The sequence below is a fragment of the Chrysochloris asiatica genome, unplaced genomic scaffold (assembly GCF_000296735.1).
Source record: "Chrysochloris asiatica unplaced genomic scaffold, ChrAsi1.0 scaffold00439, whole genome shotgun sequence".
In the NCBI taxonomy this organism is placed as follows: domain Eukaryota; kingdom Metazoa; phylum Chordata; class Mammalia; order Afrosoricida; family Chrysochloridae; genus Chrysochloris; species Chrysochloris asiatica.
Window position 1 is genome coordinate 820,126 of NW_006408957.1, and position 17,210 is coordinate 837,335.

General features: G+C 52.3%; 1 protein-coding gene across 1 annotated transcript in view; it reads left to right on the forward strand.

Moving 5' to 3' along the window:
* Positions 1–5,230: 5,230 nt before the first annotated feature.
* Positions 5,231–17,210, forward strand: part of ANO9 (anoctamin 9) — a 14,751-nt gene continuing 2,771 nt past the window's right edge. The window contains exons 1-14 of the mRNA XM_006877010.1: positions 5,231–5,323; positions 5,594–5,899; positions 6,053–6,198; positions 6,698–6,747; positions 6,840–7,014; positions 7,388–7,522; positions 7,691–7,784; positions 7,885–7,945; positions 8,096–8,178; positions 8,639–8,743; positions 8,889–9,053; positions 9,150–9,186; positions 9,407–9,518; positions 16,746–16,803. Coding sequence (XP_006877072.1) covers positions 5,231–5,323; positions 5,594–5,899; positions 6,053–6,198; positions 6,698–6,747; positions 6,840–7,014; positions 7,388–7,522; positions 7,691–7,784; positions 7,885–7,945; positions 8,096–8,178; positions 8,639–8,743; positions 8,889–9,053; positions 9,150–9,186; positions 9,407–9,518; positions 16,746–16,803 — 1,620 coding nt within the window. The remainder of the gene's footprint in view (positions 5,324–5,593; positions 5,900–6,052; positions 6,199–6,697; positions 6,748–6,839; positions 7,015–7,387; positions 7,523–7,690; positions 7,785–7,884; positions 7,946–8,095; positions 8,179–8,638; positions 8,744–8,888; positions 9,054–9,149; positions 9,187–9,406; positions 9,519–16,745; positions 16,804–17,210) is intronic.

The following is a 17,210-nucleotide window of genomic DNA, read 5'->3' on the forward strand; positions in this document are numbered from 1 at the left end:
CGGAAGTTAGGTAGGGCGCGGGCCGCCTGGCAGCCACACTGCAAATCCCGCCGGCACTGCGCGACCCGCCAGCATGCAGGTAAGTCTGGCGTCGCACGGGGTCCACATCTGCGCTGCGTCCGGGCCAGCGTCCCGCGCCGCCCGGGTTCATTGGCCGCGCCCACCTACGCCAGCCCGGCCTGTGGACCCCTCAGCTCGCCCTGTTAGCTTCGACTGGAAAGTGAGGGTGGGAATTAACCCTGCAGTCCCCCAGGGCAGCTGAGGGTGCTCAGAACTGGAGCACCTCCTGGGGTCATACAGGCTGGGGGCTGGGAGCCTTCCCCTCACCCAGCAGGCATCCTGAGGACGCAGGTCCGGGATCTCAATGTGGGGATCTCAGCCGCTCAGCAAGGCTTCTCAGTATGCAGGAAGAGAGGGCGTCCACAACCAAGGTCCCTCTCACCTTGCAACTTTGCCCTACACCTGCGAGGAAGGGGCCAGGGCTCCTGGGAGGGCAGACCTGGTTCGGGGGTCCCGTGGTGGCCAGCTGACTTTGGGCCCTATATTCCTTCAGGGTCCTTCTCCAGCCGGAGGGGATGGGGTGTTGCTGATTCTGGGTAGGAGAACAGGAAATGGTGGGGGCTCCTAGGCTAGGCTGCAGACCCCTCTGTGAAGACATCCTCTCTCCCCTGGTGCCCTGCCAGGGAAGAGGTCACTTGGGACTGGGGCCAGGGAGGAGGTACATGAGCAGAGAGTGAAACCAACCTCCTACTCAGCTCCGGGAGTGTGGGCAGAGAGGGTCCACCTCACCCCATCCTGCCCAGGACTCTGCAGCCTCCTGCCAGCCCCTCTCCTCTCATAGCAGCCCTGGCCTGGCATGGAATTGGCAGAAGTCAGAGACTCAACTCTCAGACAACGACAGGTGCAGGCATTAGGGCAGACTTGGTGGAGCCAGCTCCGGGCTTGATGTGAGCATGCCTTTCCCTGCACAATGGCTTCCGTGGCTCCCCGTGGCCCTTGGCTGAAGTTCTAGCTCGCTAGCTGTCAGAGTTGCCTTCAGTGATCTGACCGCCTGGCAGCCCCCTAGTCCTTGCCCTTTATGCTCTGCAAAGCCAAAGTTCTCAGTACTGAGTCTCCGGAGGTGTTGAGAAGTGAGTTGCCTATAGGAGTTTCTACCAGCTCCTGGGTGTAGATTGCACCTGTCCATACACATCCCCCTCTGACAAGATTGCCACCTCCACAGACCCACTTCCTGGCAACTTGTAACCCCAAAAGGCTGAGCTCTAGGTCACCTCACCTGCTAAGGAGACACTTGTTCCTCCAGCCACGTCATCTACGCCCCAGGCACAGCCCTGGCACTGGCCTGTCCCCTACTCTCCTTGAACAGCAAGAATGTCCTCCCCACTGGACACTGGTCAGGAGGTCAGTGTCCTATAAGGACTGGACACAGCAGCCTACGTCATCATCAGTAAATATTGGATGGATGGGGTCTGGCCTGAGGGGCAGTTGGGAAAGTCTGAGGGTGGGGGCACTGTAGTGGCCCAGTGGCTCAGAGAGATGGCCTGTGCCTGCCTTTGCCCACCCTCACAATACCAATGCAAGGCAGGTGTGTTTGTCACTCCACTCCCCAGGTAGGGAAACAGAGGCACAGAAGAGTTTGGCCCACAGCCAACAGACTTCCCTTGGATCCCCATCTGGCAGGGCTGAGACTGAACCTCCAGGTCCCCCAAAGTCATGGTGTGCAGAGATATCTCTGTTCATGCCCCAGGGGTCTGCTCGCCACATGGCTTCCTGGGGGTGGGGGTGGGGGGCAGGACCCTGGGCTGTCAGCCAGCCAATTGAAGATCAGTCAGCTGCCACGAAGAAGGTAATGTGGGGGCAGCTTATCTGGGAAGAAGGGATCAGGAGAGGGGGCACACATAGGGGCTCAGACACCCACTTCATTTGTTTGGCTGGATGGGGGACAACCTTAGGTGAAGGCCCCTGTCCCCCATGAAGACACCAAGGGCCACATCCAGAAGATGGGGTCTGGGGTCCCATGGAAAGTGTGGAGTGAGGCTATGCACACTCATTCTGGGGGACAGTGGACAGGTGGACAGCCAGACCTTGGAGGCTGAGACACACCAGGGAGAAGCTGAGGGGACGGGGATTGTTGGAATCCGGGGGGACCCTTGGAAACTGGTGCCTGTCTAACTGAGGGGGACGAGGGTTTTGACTCAATTGCTCATATGGGCCATCACCAAAAGCTAAGCAGAGACAGGTCGTGGTAGGATAGTCCCTAGGTGGGGGTCTGTAGGGTCACAGGTGGGGGATTACTTCCTCCCCTGTTGCCCCCCATGCTTTTGGTGTGGGTTAGTGGCAGCTGGACATCTGGGTGGCAACTCCGTGGCCCAGAATACACACCAGCCTCCTGGACTAAGGGGTGGCCCCATCTCTACTCTTGAGGTATATGGGACAGCCCCTTTTCCAAGCCCTCTCCTCTGTCCCCATCATTACCCCAAAGACCTGTGTGATCTGGGCCCCACCCCCCCAGCCCCCATCCTTGCTAGTCTCCAGCCTCTGCCTGTGTTCACTGTTGGAGGATCTTTTCCCTTTCAGTTTCTGCATTTGGAAGCAAGGTGAGAGCCTCCTCCAGGGTCCACTGTCCAGCATGTCTTATCAGCAGGAGGGTCAATTTACCCATTAACTCATGAGACATGGTATCTCCTGAGCCCCTCCATGGGCAGGTCTTGCGACTTGGTGCATGTGACTTAAATTGTCCTCCATGCCACCCTGTCTCCTCTGGTTGACTTCAGAGTGGTATGTGGTCCAGGTTAGGTGCCCCTTCCTGAATCTCACTGTGGACCCAGGCTTCTTCCCAACCCAAGATGGGGGAGAAGTTTCAGGTACCACATCTGAGTGTCAGACTCTGTAGGGCTGTGGGCTGTCTATGAGAGGCGGTGGAAAACCCAGGATGTCTGGGTCCAGGAGAGGGCAGCATTGTTGTTGAAGGGTCCTGGCAGGTTTCAGGAAGAGAATTGCTTTTCATGTCAAGGGTGGAGGGCAGAGGGGCCTGGGGCACCCCAGGGATCTGAAGAGGAACTCAGCCATGGGATCCGAGGTGACAGCGTTATCTTGAGCAGGAAGAGAATATCCACATTAACCCAGTTTATGCTGTGGCTGGGCATCTAGTGCTTCCAGACTGATTTTCTCTGGCTGGATTTGATGATTTCCTGATTTCTGTGGTTGACATGGTAGCCAGGCTGTGCTGAGAGTCTGAGAGCAGGAGGGAGCATCCCGTCCTGGTGTGTGTGTGTGTGTGTGTGTGTGTGTGTGTGTGTGTGTGTGTGTGTGTAGTGGGGGGTGGGGCGGAGTCAGGCTGTTGGATTTAGAAAACAAAACCCAAAAACCAACCCACAAGAGATTGGTTACATTGAATTTCAGATAAACAATAAAAATACCTGTTTAGCATAAGTCTGTTCTGTGGAATCATTGGGACATACTTACTATGCTAAGAAGTGTCTATTGTTTATCTCAAATTCAAGTGAGACTGGACGGCCTGCATTTTAGCGGGAGGGCCAACTGGCTGGGGCAATTCAATGAGGCTTCCTGGAGAAGGCGGTCTGGAGCTCTGCTGAATGTGGTTGAGAAGGAGGGGGAATCCCCACGGACGTGTGGGGGGGAACTAGCAGGGACAAAGATGGGTGACTGAGGGAGGGGGTGTGAACCAGCTAGATTGGATGTTTCTGAGCAGTGTGGGGACTGGAGGATGCTGGGGAGGTGGGAGTGTTAGGCTGGTAAAAAGCCAAGCCAGCAGGGGTGGTCTGTGTATGGCAGGTGTCCAAACCTGTTGGTTCCATCTGAGATGAGGCCTGGCAGGATGGTAGGATGGGCACAACCCTCTGAGTACCACCTGTGCTCCTACTCCCATGCTGCAGGGACCCTGTCCCTCCTGGTGATCCTGCCCCTCCCTCAGTTAAGGACCCTGTCCCTCATGGTGACCCTGCCCCTCTATCAGTTAAGGACCCTGTCCCTCATGGTGATCCTGCCCCTCCCTCAGTTAAGGACCCTGTCCCTCATCGTGACCCTGCCCCTCCCTCAGTTGAGGGTCCTGTCTGTGCTGTTCCTGGCTCTCCCCCAAGGTTCTCAGGGCCACCCCTCCTCACTCCTTGAACTGAGGGGTCTCTCATACACCCTCCAGCCCCAGACCAAGGCACCAGGTATGTGGGGACATTAGGCCGGACGCCCACTCCGACTCCTTTCTTTGCAGTGTTAGCACATCTGTAAGTTTTTCTGAAAAAGTGTATTTTACCCTTTGGAGGCTTTTCGCTCCATCAAAGGGGTATTGAGCTACAAGTAAACATCTGGAACTTACACTTTTGAAAAATGTTTCGTTTAGAAGTAATTTCAGATTCACAGGGAGCCCGCAGACCTACCCAGCTCCTCACCCCACCTGTTGGGTCTAAGGGAAGAGGTTGGCATTGGGGTGACCCCTTCAACGGATCCACAGCGTTTCATAGAATCCCCAGATTCCCCATTGACAGCTGCCAGGACCCCACAGAGCCTACAGTTGTTGGGTCTCTCTGTCCACCCCTCCCCCTGTCCTTCAACAGTTCCTGTATCGTCCTTATCTTCGGTGACACGCTGAGGACGGCTGGTGGGTTCTTCTTGGAAGAACCTACGTTTGGTTCTGTCTAATGTTTTCCTCCTGGTCAAGGCAGGTGCTGAAGGTTTGGGAGGAATCCTAGAGCCGAGGCGCCTTCCCTTCGCCTCCGTCCCTGGTGACGTTGGCCCCCATCACTTGGTCCAGTGGAGCCAGCAGGTTGTGCCTCTGGAAACTGGTTCTTGGGACCAAGCCACAGTTGAGCCCCAAGGAGGGGATGGGGCGTGCGGAAGGATTTGTGGGTCCTCGGTAGATCCACTCTGGGGAACGATCACCAAGGGGGGAGTGTGTGTGTGTGTGTGTGTGTGTGTGGCTTGTGGGTCCGCCCCTGTCGGGGACCTGCGCTGACTTGTACGGTCGCCCGCGGGACTCTTATTAAACTTGGCGCCTGTTGGCGGAGGGTGCGCACTGAAGGGACACTTCGTCTTTTCACCCAATCTCCAGCCCCTGGGAATGCGGGCTATTGCGGTCTCTTGAGCAGGGCCCAGGGAATACAGGGGTTCCAGGCTAGAGACCACGCCCTGCGATCATCAAGCTCATTCACAAACGTTTTCTGTCCCCCCCAAAGTCGGCGACATCCTCCCAATGCTTGGCGCGGCAGGCGACAGGATGGGCAGCGGGCTCCTTGTCCTCACTTCAGTCTTGGTCACAGAGGAGGACGCTGTCCTCATCACTGTGGACCGGTCTGCGTCCTCCGCGTCTGTAAATCCGGCTCTTTGTCTTCTCTAGAGGACGGACGCGGATACTGGGCGTGTATCTCAGATGTTGCCCCCGTAGGTTTTAATGTTGTCACCCCAGTCACCTTCGTGTGACCACCCTGCTGTTGACCTCATGGCACCCACCTCTGCCTGGAACGCCCTGTGTTTGTTGACTCGGTTTCCCCAGGTGGCCCTCCCCCAGCTTTGGGGAGGGGGGCGCTTCTGCAGGAAGGAACAGTTCTGCCCTCCATCCACACGGCTCCCCCACCCCCAGAGTGAAGACAGCCAGGCAGCCTCGGAGGAGGACAGCATCCCGCTGATAGACGTTCACAGCTGGGCGAACCGGACCTGGCCCGCCGCGCCCAATGCCAACCACTCTTCCGGGGTCCTTACATCGACCCTTGACCTCAGCCCCTCCCTCCTGTCGGCCTCCCCGGGGCCTGCTCCTAGATCCCAGCAGACTGAAGTCTGGGGGCCCTGGGACTATGTCTTGGTGGCTAACCTTAACCAGAATCCCAAACAGTGTCGTCGTCAGCAGCAGTTCCTGGAGGAGTTACAGAGAAAGGGCTTTCAGTATAAGGTGGGCTGCCTGAGGACACGGGGAGGAAGGGGTCAGGGAGGGAGGGGTGTGGAGGGCTCCATGACCTTGTACCTGGATGGACTGGCAGCTGGGGATGCAGGGAGGGAGGGTCCCAAGGTAAGTCTAGGGTCTTCCATGGCCCCCTGCCCCCAGGAGATGCAGGACCAGCACAAGAAGTACTTTGGGGTCCGAGCCAAGACTGAACTCTTCCTCCAGTACTGCAGACTTCTCATGGAACCCGAGGGGCCTGCGCCCGAGGCCCTGTCACTTGATGAGGACCCCACCCTAGACACTACACGGTGAGGGGCACCTCCGGCCTACTCCGTGCCTGCTGGTGGTCTCAGGGTAGAAGGCCAGACCCCACCCTATACAGTCCCATCTCCAGGGGTAGGTCTGCAGGTCCAATATGATGAGGTTCCTTCAAGGCTGGGCAGGATTTAAGGGACTGAGAGACCCCTCCCATAGCCGTCCCTCCCATAGCCGTCCCTCCTGCTGGGGTTCAGCCCTGGACACAGGACTCCACAGGTGGGCGCTGTGTGGTTGGAAGTCAGGGAGAGAGCTGAGATAATGTCAGACCTCATTTGGGGACCACAGGACAGGACAGGGCTGGACCAGGGAAGGCTGGATGGGGGCTCTGAGATGAGTCCTGGTTTCTGGGTACTGGTCCAAGTAGGGGTCCAGGGCAGGTCAGAAAGCAGGGCTGGGCAGGTGGAGGCTCCCATCAGGACTGGGAGGGTACTTGGAACCGGGAGGGTGGTGCCCACCAGGGGGCCTAAGCCAGGAACTCCTGTGTTTCAGAATCCGCATCATCAACACCTTCATCCAGAACACCAGAACAGAAGACAGGGGTGAGAAGGGGGCTCAGTGACTGTGGCTGCCTCTTGGAGCAGGAGAATTAGAGGGTCTCTGTTCTGACGCACCAACTCTCTGCAATCCCCAGAGAAATTCGAGGACTTAAAGAAGGACAAGGTCTTTGAAACCGGCTTTTTCCTGCACTCGTTGATGGCTGAGCCCCAGGAGGTGCCTGGGGTGAAACCAGAAGGAACTGATAAGAAACTGAGGGAATGGGCACAGTGGAGAAATATGTTCTGTAAGCAGCCGATTGATGATATCAGGTAAACTGTCCCCCTAGAACATCTGTGTCCCACAGATAAATCTCTGCCCCCACAGTTATACAAGTGTGACCCACAGACACACATGTGCCCCATAGATACACACCTGTGCCTCCATAGACACATGTGCCTCCATAGACACACATGCCCCGTAGATACACACCTGTGCCTCCATAGACACATGTGCCTCCATAGACACACATGCCCCGTAGATACACACCTGTGCCCCCACCACACACACCTGTGCTTCCATTTAGACACACTTCTGCCTTTAGTGAATCCATTCCCTGGCCCCTCACGTGTAGACATGTCTCTACCCCTGGTCTTATTCCCTCCCCCTTGGTGGGCACCCTTACTGACAGGAGTTGTGTTGTAGGAACTATTTTGGCGAGAAGGTGGCGCTGTACTTCGCCTGGCTTGGCTGGTATACCTGTATGCTGATGATTGCAGCTGCAGTGGGCCTCCTGATTTTCCTGAGCGGCTTTGCCCACTTTAATGCCAGTCAAATCAGGTAGGCTGGAACTGGAGGCTAAGGGGTCTTAGGTCTGGGGCTGAGCCAGAGACTGGGAGCAGGGGGTCAAAGGAGTCAGTGGCTGGAGGCAAAGGGTCAAGAGTTTCGAGAGTATGGGGGGGGCTTTGTGAGAATGCCTGGCCCCAACCCACCCTTGCACCCCACCAGCAAGGAGATCTGTGAGGCCCACGACATCTTCTTGTGTCCTCGAGGAGACAACAAACAGAGCCAGCGGCTTTCAGACACCTGCACCTATGCCAAGGTTGGCCATCCATTAACAGAGGCGGAAACCAAGGCAGGGATCCCACCCGGGCTGTGGTGGGTGGGGAAAGCTGCCCAGCCCACTGATCCCTTCCCCCCAGCTCACGCACCTCTTCGACAACGAGGGCACGGTGGTGTTTGCCATCTTCATGGCTTTGTGGGGTGAGTCACTGCCATCCCTTGGGGCCCCTGGGAGAAATGGGATCCCTGCCCATCCTCGCTCCAAGCCTCCTCCTGCCCGACTGCCTGGACCGCTGCCCCCAGACCCACACTGGGACAATCATGATACCCTTCCTTGTCCCCTGACGGCAGCCACTGTGTTCCTGGAGGTCTGGAAACGGAAGCGCTCCCATGTGGTCCAAAACTGGCACCTGTGTGGCTGGGATGAGGATGAGGTGAGAAGGGGGGTCTCTTGGGCTGTGTCCCAGGACAGTACCCCATACCAGCACCTGTGTCTGCACGTCCGAGGTGTGTGCAGTGTTTCAGGAGTGTGTACTTTGTTTGAAACGTGTGTGGTGTGGTGTATGAAGCGTGGATGTCTTCTTGTGTGTGCCCTGTGTACCATGTCTGAGGTATGTGTTCTGGTGGGTGCCAGGGGTGGACCCCATGTGCTGCATCTGAGACATGGGTGCTGTTTGTATCTCATCTGGGGTGTAGGTGTCTTGCATGTGCCTCGTGTGCCAAGTCCCAGGTGTGGGTACCGTGTGTGTCTTGTGTGTGTCCCATGTGAGGTGTGGATGCCGTGTGTGTGTGTGTGCCATGTGAGGCGTGGGTGCCGTGTGTGTGTCCCATCTGAGGTGTGTGCACCCCGTGTGTGCCAAGTCTGAGGCATACCTGGACCTGGTGCCCCCTCAGGAGGAGATGATGCTGGAACTGATGAACTACCCCCAGTACCAGCCCAAGTGGCATGAACATTCGTACCTGCGCAGCGCAATCATCCTCCTTCTGTCTCTGTTCATGGTAGCCCGGGACCTGGGTGGTGGTAGCTCCCTCCTCAGTGCCCCTTCCTGCCCCAGACTGTCTCCCACCCCGCCCCTGCTGCATGTCCTGCCGTCTGCCCGTCTCCCTCAGCTCCCTGCAGCCCCCTGCCTCCCTGCTCTCCCAGATCTGCCTCATGATTGGCATGGCCCACGTCCTGGTGGTCTACCGTGTCCTAGCAGCTGCCCTCTTCAAGTCCTGGGTCTTGTCCTTCATGGAGCACCAGGTGACCACGGTTGTGGTGGTCTCGGGGGCCCTCGTGCATTACGTGACCATAGTGATCATGACCAAGGTATGTGTGTGTGTGTGTGTGTTGGGAAACTGAGGGAGGGACAGACGAGGGGGTTCTGTCCAGGTCCTGGCTGAGTCCTGCCCTCTGCCCCCACAGATCAACAGGCGGGTGGCTCTGATGCTGTGTGACTACGGTAAGAGGGACCCTCAGTGCCCTCCCTGGAGGATGCCGGGGCTACAGGCCTGGGGCTGTGATCCTAGCTGGGGGAGGGGCTCGCCTTTCCTGTTGTCCCCATTTCCTTCTTGGTCGCTTGCTTCCACCCGAGAAGCATGCTGGGCTGAGGGTCACAAGAGTCCCCAGTGGCAGACAGGACAGTCCCCCGGGGTAAGGACCAGCCTGTGTGTGCCTTCCAGAGAAGCCTCGGACCTTCTCAGAGCGAGAGAGCAAGTTCACTGTCAAGTTCTTCACGCTCCAGTTTTTCGCTCATTTCTCCTCCCTCTTCTACGTCGCCTTCATCCTGGGCAGGTAGGGCAACGCGGAGGTCAGACTCTCCCTCCCCTCTAACAGGCGTCCCCTCCAACTATGGAAACACCTGTACTTTTAATTTTGAAATTAATTCACTCTCAGCACAGGTACAATATAGAAGTGTGATCCTCCACTTCTCCAAACCTTCAGAGGTAACACGGATAACACTTTGTGGTCTTTCCAGACTTTTCTAAGCATTCGTGCACACATACCTTACTGATCCAAATGGCTTTGTCCCATAAATTGTTACTGTTGTTAGGTGTCATCGAGTCAGTTCAAACTCCTAGTAAACCTGTATAGAGTTTCCAAGGCTATAAATCTTCACGGGAGCAAAAAGTCTCATCTCTCTCCCTAGGAGTGGCTGGTGGGTTCGAACACTTGACCTTGAGGTTCTCAGTCCAGCGCTTATCCTATGGTGCTAGCAGGCCTCCCACTCTTCTCCATGTTGTTGTTGTTAAGTGCTATCGAGTTGGTTCTGACTCATAACGACCCTGTACACGGTTTCCAAGGAGCGGCTGGTGAGTTTGAACAGTTGACCTTTCAGTGCTGATCCTGTGAGGTCACCTCAGGACTCCACTCTTCTCCACAGCTTCCCACAAGTCCTGAATTCCTTATGTGTAGTGTTTCCTCCATAAGTAACTACCTGCTTTTTACACAGAATGTGTTGAAGCCATCTCCCATGTCTGCATGGGGTATGACATCTTGTTTTTAAAACCATGGTGTCAGCCCCAGGAAGGGGGCTCACCTCACCACGCAGCGTTGTGGAAGTGTGGGTTATTTCCCCTTGTGACCGCTATGCACACTCACACTCTCTCACACACATAGCCATGATTTCCTTTAGATGTAGTTTCAAAATTTTTATCTTATTTTTAAAAGTGAACTGATTTTTAAGTTGTCATTTTGGGTGAAGGTTTGCAGAGTAAATTTGTTTTCCATCCAACAATGCATCACAAATTTTGTCTTGTGACATTGGTTTTAATCCCTTCATATCATTTTCTCCCTGGTCTCTGCTTCTGCTCATCCTTCTTTCCTGCCTGCCTTCCGAGCTTTTTCTTTGGAAGAATGCCCTCCTTTTGGTCTTGTATGCTTGATTGAATTGAGGAGTGCATTCCTCCCTGGTTGTTACTCCCTATGTTGTTGTTGAGTGCCATTGAATTGACTCTGACTCATAGCAACCTTGGATAGGGTTTCTGAGGAGCGGCTGGTGAGCTTGAACCATCGACCTTGCTGTTCAAACCATCATTGCAGTCCAGTGTATTAAACTGCAGCACCATACTAGGACTCTTAATAGGTCTTTAAGGTAAAGAAAACAACATGTAATGAAAACAAAAATACTCACCACTGGACCAATAAGCAACATCAAGACATAGGGAGAAAAGATTGAAGTTGTCCAAGACTTCATTTTGCTTGGATCCATGGAAGCTGCAGTCAAGTAATCAAACGACATTTTGCACTAGGTGAATTTGCTGCACAAGAAGACCTCTTTAAAGTATTCAAAGCAAAGAAGTCAGTTTGAGGACTAAGGTGTGTCTGACCAAGCCATGGTATTTTTAATAGCCTCACATACATGTGAAAGTTGGACAGTGAATAAGGAAGACCATAGAAGAATTGATGTACTTGAGTTTTGGTGTTGGAGAAGAACATTACAAGTACCAGGGACTGCCCGAAGAACAAACCAATCTGTGTTGGGAGAAGTACAGCCAGAATGTCCCTTAGAAACCAAGATGACCAGGCTTTTTCTCTCATACTTTGGATATATTATCAAGATGGAGCAGTTTAGAGGAACTGAAGATACCTTTTTTTTTTTTTTTTCAAATTTCTCCAGTCATTTTAGTATTTATTTATTACTTAAAAAAAGTTTTATTGTGAATTATGTGATAGTTTACATGGGTACATGGGAGAACATTAGTTTTACATTCATCCTATCGTATATTGTTTCATTGCCATGGTTACAATCCCCTTCACGCATTACCAATCAATGAAAGGGTACATTCTACAAGCCTGCTCCCGCCACCACCCAGTCATCAGCACACAGGCCCTTTCCCTCCCTGGGTCCTGAGTCCTCAGCTGCTCCATCTCTCCACATCAACACAGAAGATACTTCTTGAAAGAAAGACCAGCAGGAAAAATCCAAAACAAAAATGGCAGTCTGATTGGCTACTACATGAATAAGCAAGTTGTTCTCTGGGAAGCCATCAAGGCAAGCAATCAAGTTCCTTCAGGACAAACCCCACTCTAAGACTGAAACTCAAAGGGAACACATGAGCAGGCATGTAAGCTTGCCTTGGCAACCACATTGGTCTACTGTGGGGGAAAGGCAGCAGTGAAGAAATGGGCTCAATTCAACCACATTCCACAGACTCCTGTCGACCTGGAGATGAGAGAGAGAAGAGGAAGGGCTGGTTTGTCTGAAGTGTGGTGAGACCTGGAGACTCCTGAGCCCATGGACAAGGACATAGCCACAGAGGGCTAGAGCTGAGAGTGGAGCATCCAGCTGATATGAAGTGAGGGGAGGTTCACAAGAACACCCCGACTTGCAGATAGTACCCATTTGACCTAACTTCAATGGCTTGATGATCAGAACTCGACTAGAAGATAAAATATATATATTTTTTTGGATAAAGGAGATAAATGTAAATGGCTACAATTTGATGAACTTGACCTATGCTTATGGATGTAGTAGCTCAAAATACCAACAGAGAGAGAAGGAGTCTTCACATCAAGTATCAATCCTATCCCCTTGGTATACAGGGTTGATAGAGATGGGCAACTTAGACATTGGCTACCTAAAATGAGGGTGTGATAAAGGCACGAAGAGAGTGGCTTACAAGTTTTCAAGAGGGAGTTAGTTTCAGAGTATGTGGAGGAAGGCAGAATCCCCACTGAAGAGTTCTTGTTTTATCTAGATGGGTCTGGTGAAAGCAGATGGGGATAAAATATTTATGATTCAATAATGAATAATTGTTATCATGAGTAATTGCGATGGTCACAATTGTAAAGGCAGAGTTTTGTAACAAAAAGTGGAGAGTGGTTAATCTTACCGTCCAGGAACAGAGGACTCTGGGACCATCAAGGGAGAAGAGCATGAACGGAATGTGGGACCCTATCCAGAGAAGCAGTACACCAGAGATGGAGGCAGAGATGAGCACATGGAGAGATAGAGCAGCTGAGGACTCTGGACTCATGGAAAGAGAAAGGCTGGGTGCTGGCGGCCAGGAGGCAGGCTTACAGAATGTGCCCTTTGGTGGTTTAAATGATTATATGTTCCTGAGTGTTTTTATGTACATGCTCCCCCCCCCCAAAAAAAAAAAAAAAAAAAAAAACAACCGAGGGAATAGAAGCAAATAGTGTTGAATGATGATGCACGGAGGAGATTGTAATCATTGCAGTGAAACAATGAGTGTAAAACCCATGTTCTCCCATGTAAACGATCACTCAGTTGACAATTAGAACTTAAAAAAACAAAAAAAGAGGGACCAGTTCCTGGAGAAGGACATCATGCTTGGTAAAGTGGAGGGTCATCAGAAAAGATCGAGACCCCCAACGAGATGGATTGACATGGTGGCAGCAGCAGCAGCGGGCTCAAGCATAGCAACAGTTGTGAGGATGGTACAGGAGCCGCGGTGTTTCCTTCTGTGTGCGTAGGTTTCTATGAGTTGGAACTGACTTGATGATACCTAACAATATGACTTCAAATTTTTAACCGTTCGAATCTTTGGTTCATAAGGAATTTGTTTTGTTGCAGGGGGCAGGGAGGCATTTGTTTTATTATATTTCAAAGGGAAGATCATCCTCCCCAAAGCAGTTATTGACTAATTTACCCCTCCCCTTCGTTTGAAATGGATTCTTTGCCTATTAAATTCCAACGTCCATTCATGTATTTCAGCTTTTTCACAAATGCTAATTTCAGGGCTGGCAAATTGTTATGTGAATTATTATTGCTGTGAAATAGCGCTAGCTTCATTAAGGAGCCCTGTACTGTAGTGCTTACGTGCTCAGCTGCTAACCGAAAACTCTGAGCTTCAAACCCACCGACTCTTTCGGAGCAAGCTGAGGCAGTCTGCGTCCATGAAGCCTGACAGACATGGAGACCCCATGGGGCAGTTCTCTTCTAGCTATAGGATTGTTATGAGTTAGAATGGACTCAATGGCACGTCATAAGTATTTATTACCCTTTTCATACAGTTTTTCTATTTTTAATGATGATTTACGCTTATTAATTCTAAGTAAGGAACCCTGACTGTGCCATAGCTAAGCACTCCAACTGCTAACTGAAACGTCAGGGGTTCGAACTCACTTGCCTTTCTGTGGGAGAAAGATGTTGCAGTCTGCTTCTGTAAACATTTACAGTCTTGGAAACCCTATGGGCACTTCTAATCTGTCCTGTAGGGTTGGTTATACGAGACAGAATCGACTTAGCAGCACTAGGGTTGATTTTTGGTGTATTCTTCTAAATGGGCTTCAGAATAATTTTGTCCAGCTACCCTCAAATTCTCTGGAATTTAGAGTAAGATTGCAATAAAAGTACTTGTTATTTGAGGGAGAATTGGCCTGGGTAATACAGATTTTTCATTCTAGAAGTCAGAGGTCCAAAACGAGTCCCACTGGGCTACACTCGACTGTCATAGGCCTGCTTTCGTCGTGGAGGCTTTCGGGGAGATTCTTTTCCCCGCCTTTCCTGGTTCCCAGGGGTCACTCGCGTGCCTTGCCTCATGGCCCCTTCCTCCATCTCCAGTGTCAGCTATAGCTACTAGGGGGCTTCAAAACATTTGTGGAAAAATGGAACGAGTAGACAAAGGAGTTTTTGTATGAGCTTTTTAAAGCCCCTTTGTATGTTGGGCTGAGCCCATCTCACACTTGTGATGGTACTGAATTGCCAGTGATTGTCTCCCCCTTCTCAAGGTCAGCTGATGAGTAGCCTTTACCTTCATCCCGTCTGCATCCTGTAGCCTTTGCTATGTAGAGTCACAAATGCACAGATTCCAGGGATAAGGACACGGGCATCTTTAAACCAAAAACCAAACACATTGCCTTGGAGTCGATTTTGACTCATAGCGACCCTATATACTGTTTCTGAGACTGTAAATCTTCACAAGGGCAGACAGCATCACTTACTCCTCAGAGGGGCTGGTGGGTTTGAACAGCTGACCTTGTGGTTAGCAGTCCAATGCCTAACCTACATAAAATGTCACCATTATTCTGCCAGCCAGAGATACAATCCTGTGAATGAAATTCCTCTGTTCAAGTCTTCTTTTATGGTCTGTTAGGAGCTCTGGTAGCGTAGTGGTTACGAATCGGGCTGTGAACCTTACAGTCAGCAGTTCGAAACTACCAGCTGCTCCGTGGGAGAAAGATGAGGCTTTCTGCTCCCGTAAAGATTTACAGCCTTGGAAACCCTGTACAGGGTCGCCATGAGTCAGAACCAACTCCATGGCACATAACAATAAAAGTAGCTTTTTAGTTTTCTTTGTACACTTCCTGGAAATCTTTCTTGATTTTTTAAAATGTAGTTGTCATTGTTGTTATTGTCTGGGACTGAGATCTTTCCTCAGTAGTCTCTGTTGCTCACCAGAAATTGAGTTTTACTTAATACCAACTTTGTATCCACCGTCAGCTGTGTTATTTTGTTTTTCCAGGTATATTATCATATTTCCTAAACTGATAAGGAGCCTGGGAGTGTAGTGAATTACCAGTCACTCCTCTGGAGAAAGATGAGGGTTTCTGCTTCTGTAAAAACGGGCAGCCGTAGCAACTCTATACAGGGTCGCTGTGAGTCAGAACTGACTCGGTGACATACAACCACCCCCGTCACCTGGTAGTACGGTGGGTTACAAGTTGGGCTGCTAATCACAAGGTCAGCAGTCTGAATCTACCAGCTGTTCCGCGGAAGAAAGATGAGGCTTTCTGCTCCTGTAAAGACTGATAACCTCGGAAACCCTATATACAGGGTTGCTGTGGGTTGGAACCGACTTCACAGCACATGGAACTGAGTCCACCACCAACACCCCTTAGAATAATCCTTTTTCCTTTGCTACTTTGGAGTCCTTTGCTACTTTGGTGCTGTAAGGTTAGCACTGGACTGTTAGCCATAAAGTTGGTGGTTCAAACCCACCACTTGCTCCTTGGGAATCCTATGCAGGGTCGCTATGTATCAGAATTAACTCAATGGCTCTTAACAACATTGTTAAGTGCCGTCAAGTTGGTTCCAACCCATAGTGACCCCGTATAGGGTTTCTGAGGAGCAGCTGGTGAATTTGAACCGCCGACCTTGCAGTTCAAACGGCTTTGCAGTTTGGAGCATTAACCCACAGCACCACACCAGGACTCCCATGTTCCATTTGGTTGGTTGGTTGGTTGGTTATGTGCCGTGGGTGGAGCTGGTTCTGACTCATAGTGACCAGGGTTTCCGAGGCTGTAAATCTGTACGGGAGCAGAAAGCCTCATCTTTCTCTTGCAGAACAGCTGGTAGTTTTGAACTGGTGACCTTGCGGCTCGCAGCCTGATTCGTAACCACTACACTACCAGAGCTCCTCATGTTCCATGTTGTTGTTGTTAAGTGCCTTCGAGTCAGTTCCGACCCATAGCGACCCTGTACAGGGTTTCCGAGGGTGTAAATCCTTACGGGAGTAGAAAGCCTCATCTTTCTCCCGCGGAGCGGCTGGTAGTTTCGAACCGCTGACCTTAAGGTTCGCAGCCCGATTCGTAACCACTACGCTACCAGAGCTCCTCCTCATGTTCCATAGTAGCTGCTATAAGTGATGACAGGACGTGCTGGTGTGGTACGGGAGTGCTAACGGAAAGACTGGCGGTTCAAACCCACCAGCTGCTCCTTGGAAACCTTGTACAGGGTTACTGTGAGGTGGCGCCCACTGGACGGCACTTACCAATAACAACATGGGAAGCAGAAGGTTTTCAATAGGAGGGGACTTTAAAAGTTCATGGAAGAATGGAATCGAAAGAGAATGGAATTTTTCCATCAACTTTTGGAAGCCCCCTCACACAAAGTCTTGCCATGTGCAGGCTTCCATAGGGAGGCGCAGCTTTGCCCAGGTCCTGTGTCTGCGGGGCTCGGGGGTGAGGTGGGGGGCGGGGGAAGGGCTGAGGGTGCGTGTGTGTGAGCACGTGTGGAGTGTGTCTGCCCTGTCCTTGGTCCTCCCCTCCATTGTGTGGTGTCCTTGCTGTCCCCTCCCTGCCCACATCTCTCCCACACCTCCTTTTCTTTCCCAGGATCAATGGTCACCCTGGGAAGTCTGTACGTCTCGCGGGCTTGTGGAAGCTAGAGGAGGTCAGTCTGTCCTCGAGGCTTCACTGTGGGACCTCTACCCCAGGACTGTTTCAGTGCTGTGACCACAGTGATGAAGGGCTTTCGTGTGTGGAGACCCCGGCACCAGGGGGAGACTTGAGAGGGACGAGGGGGAGGGGGAGATAGAGCTTGAATCAAGGTGGGAGTTAAATGCAGCTGATGCCAGGGATGCATCCCACCTCCCTCAGAGTCCCTGACCGCCCCTCCTCCCGAGTCTCCCCCACCCTTCCCTGACCTCCCCCCTTCCTCCCTGACCCCCCCCATCCTCAGTGTCACCTCAGCGGCTGTATGATGGACCTGTCCCCTCTCTCCCTGACCCTTCCTGTCCCTCAGTGGTTGTATGATGGACCTGTCCCCTCTCCCTGTCCCTCAGTGTCACCTCAGCGGCT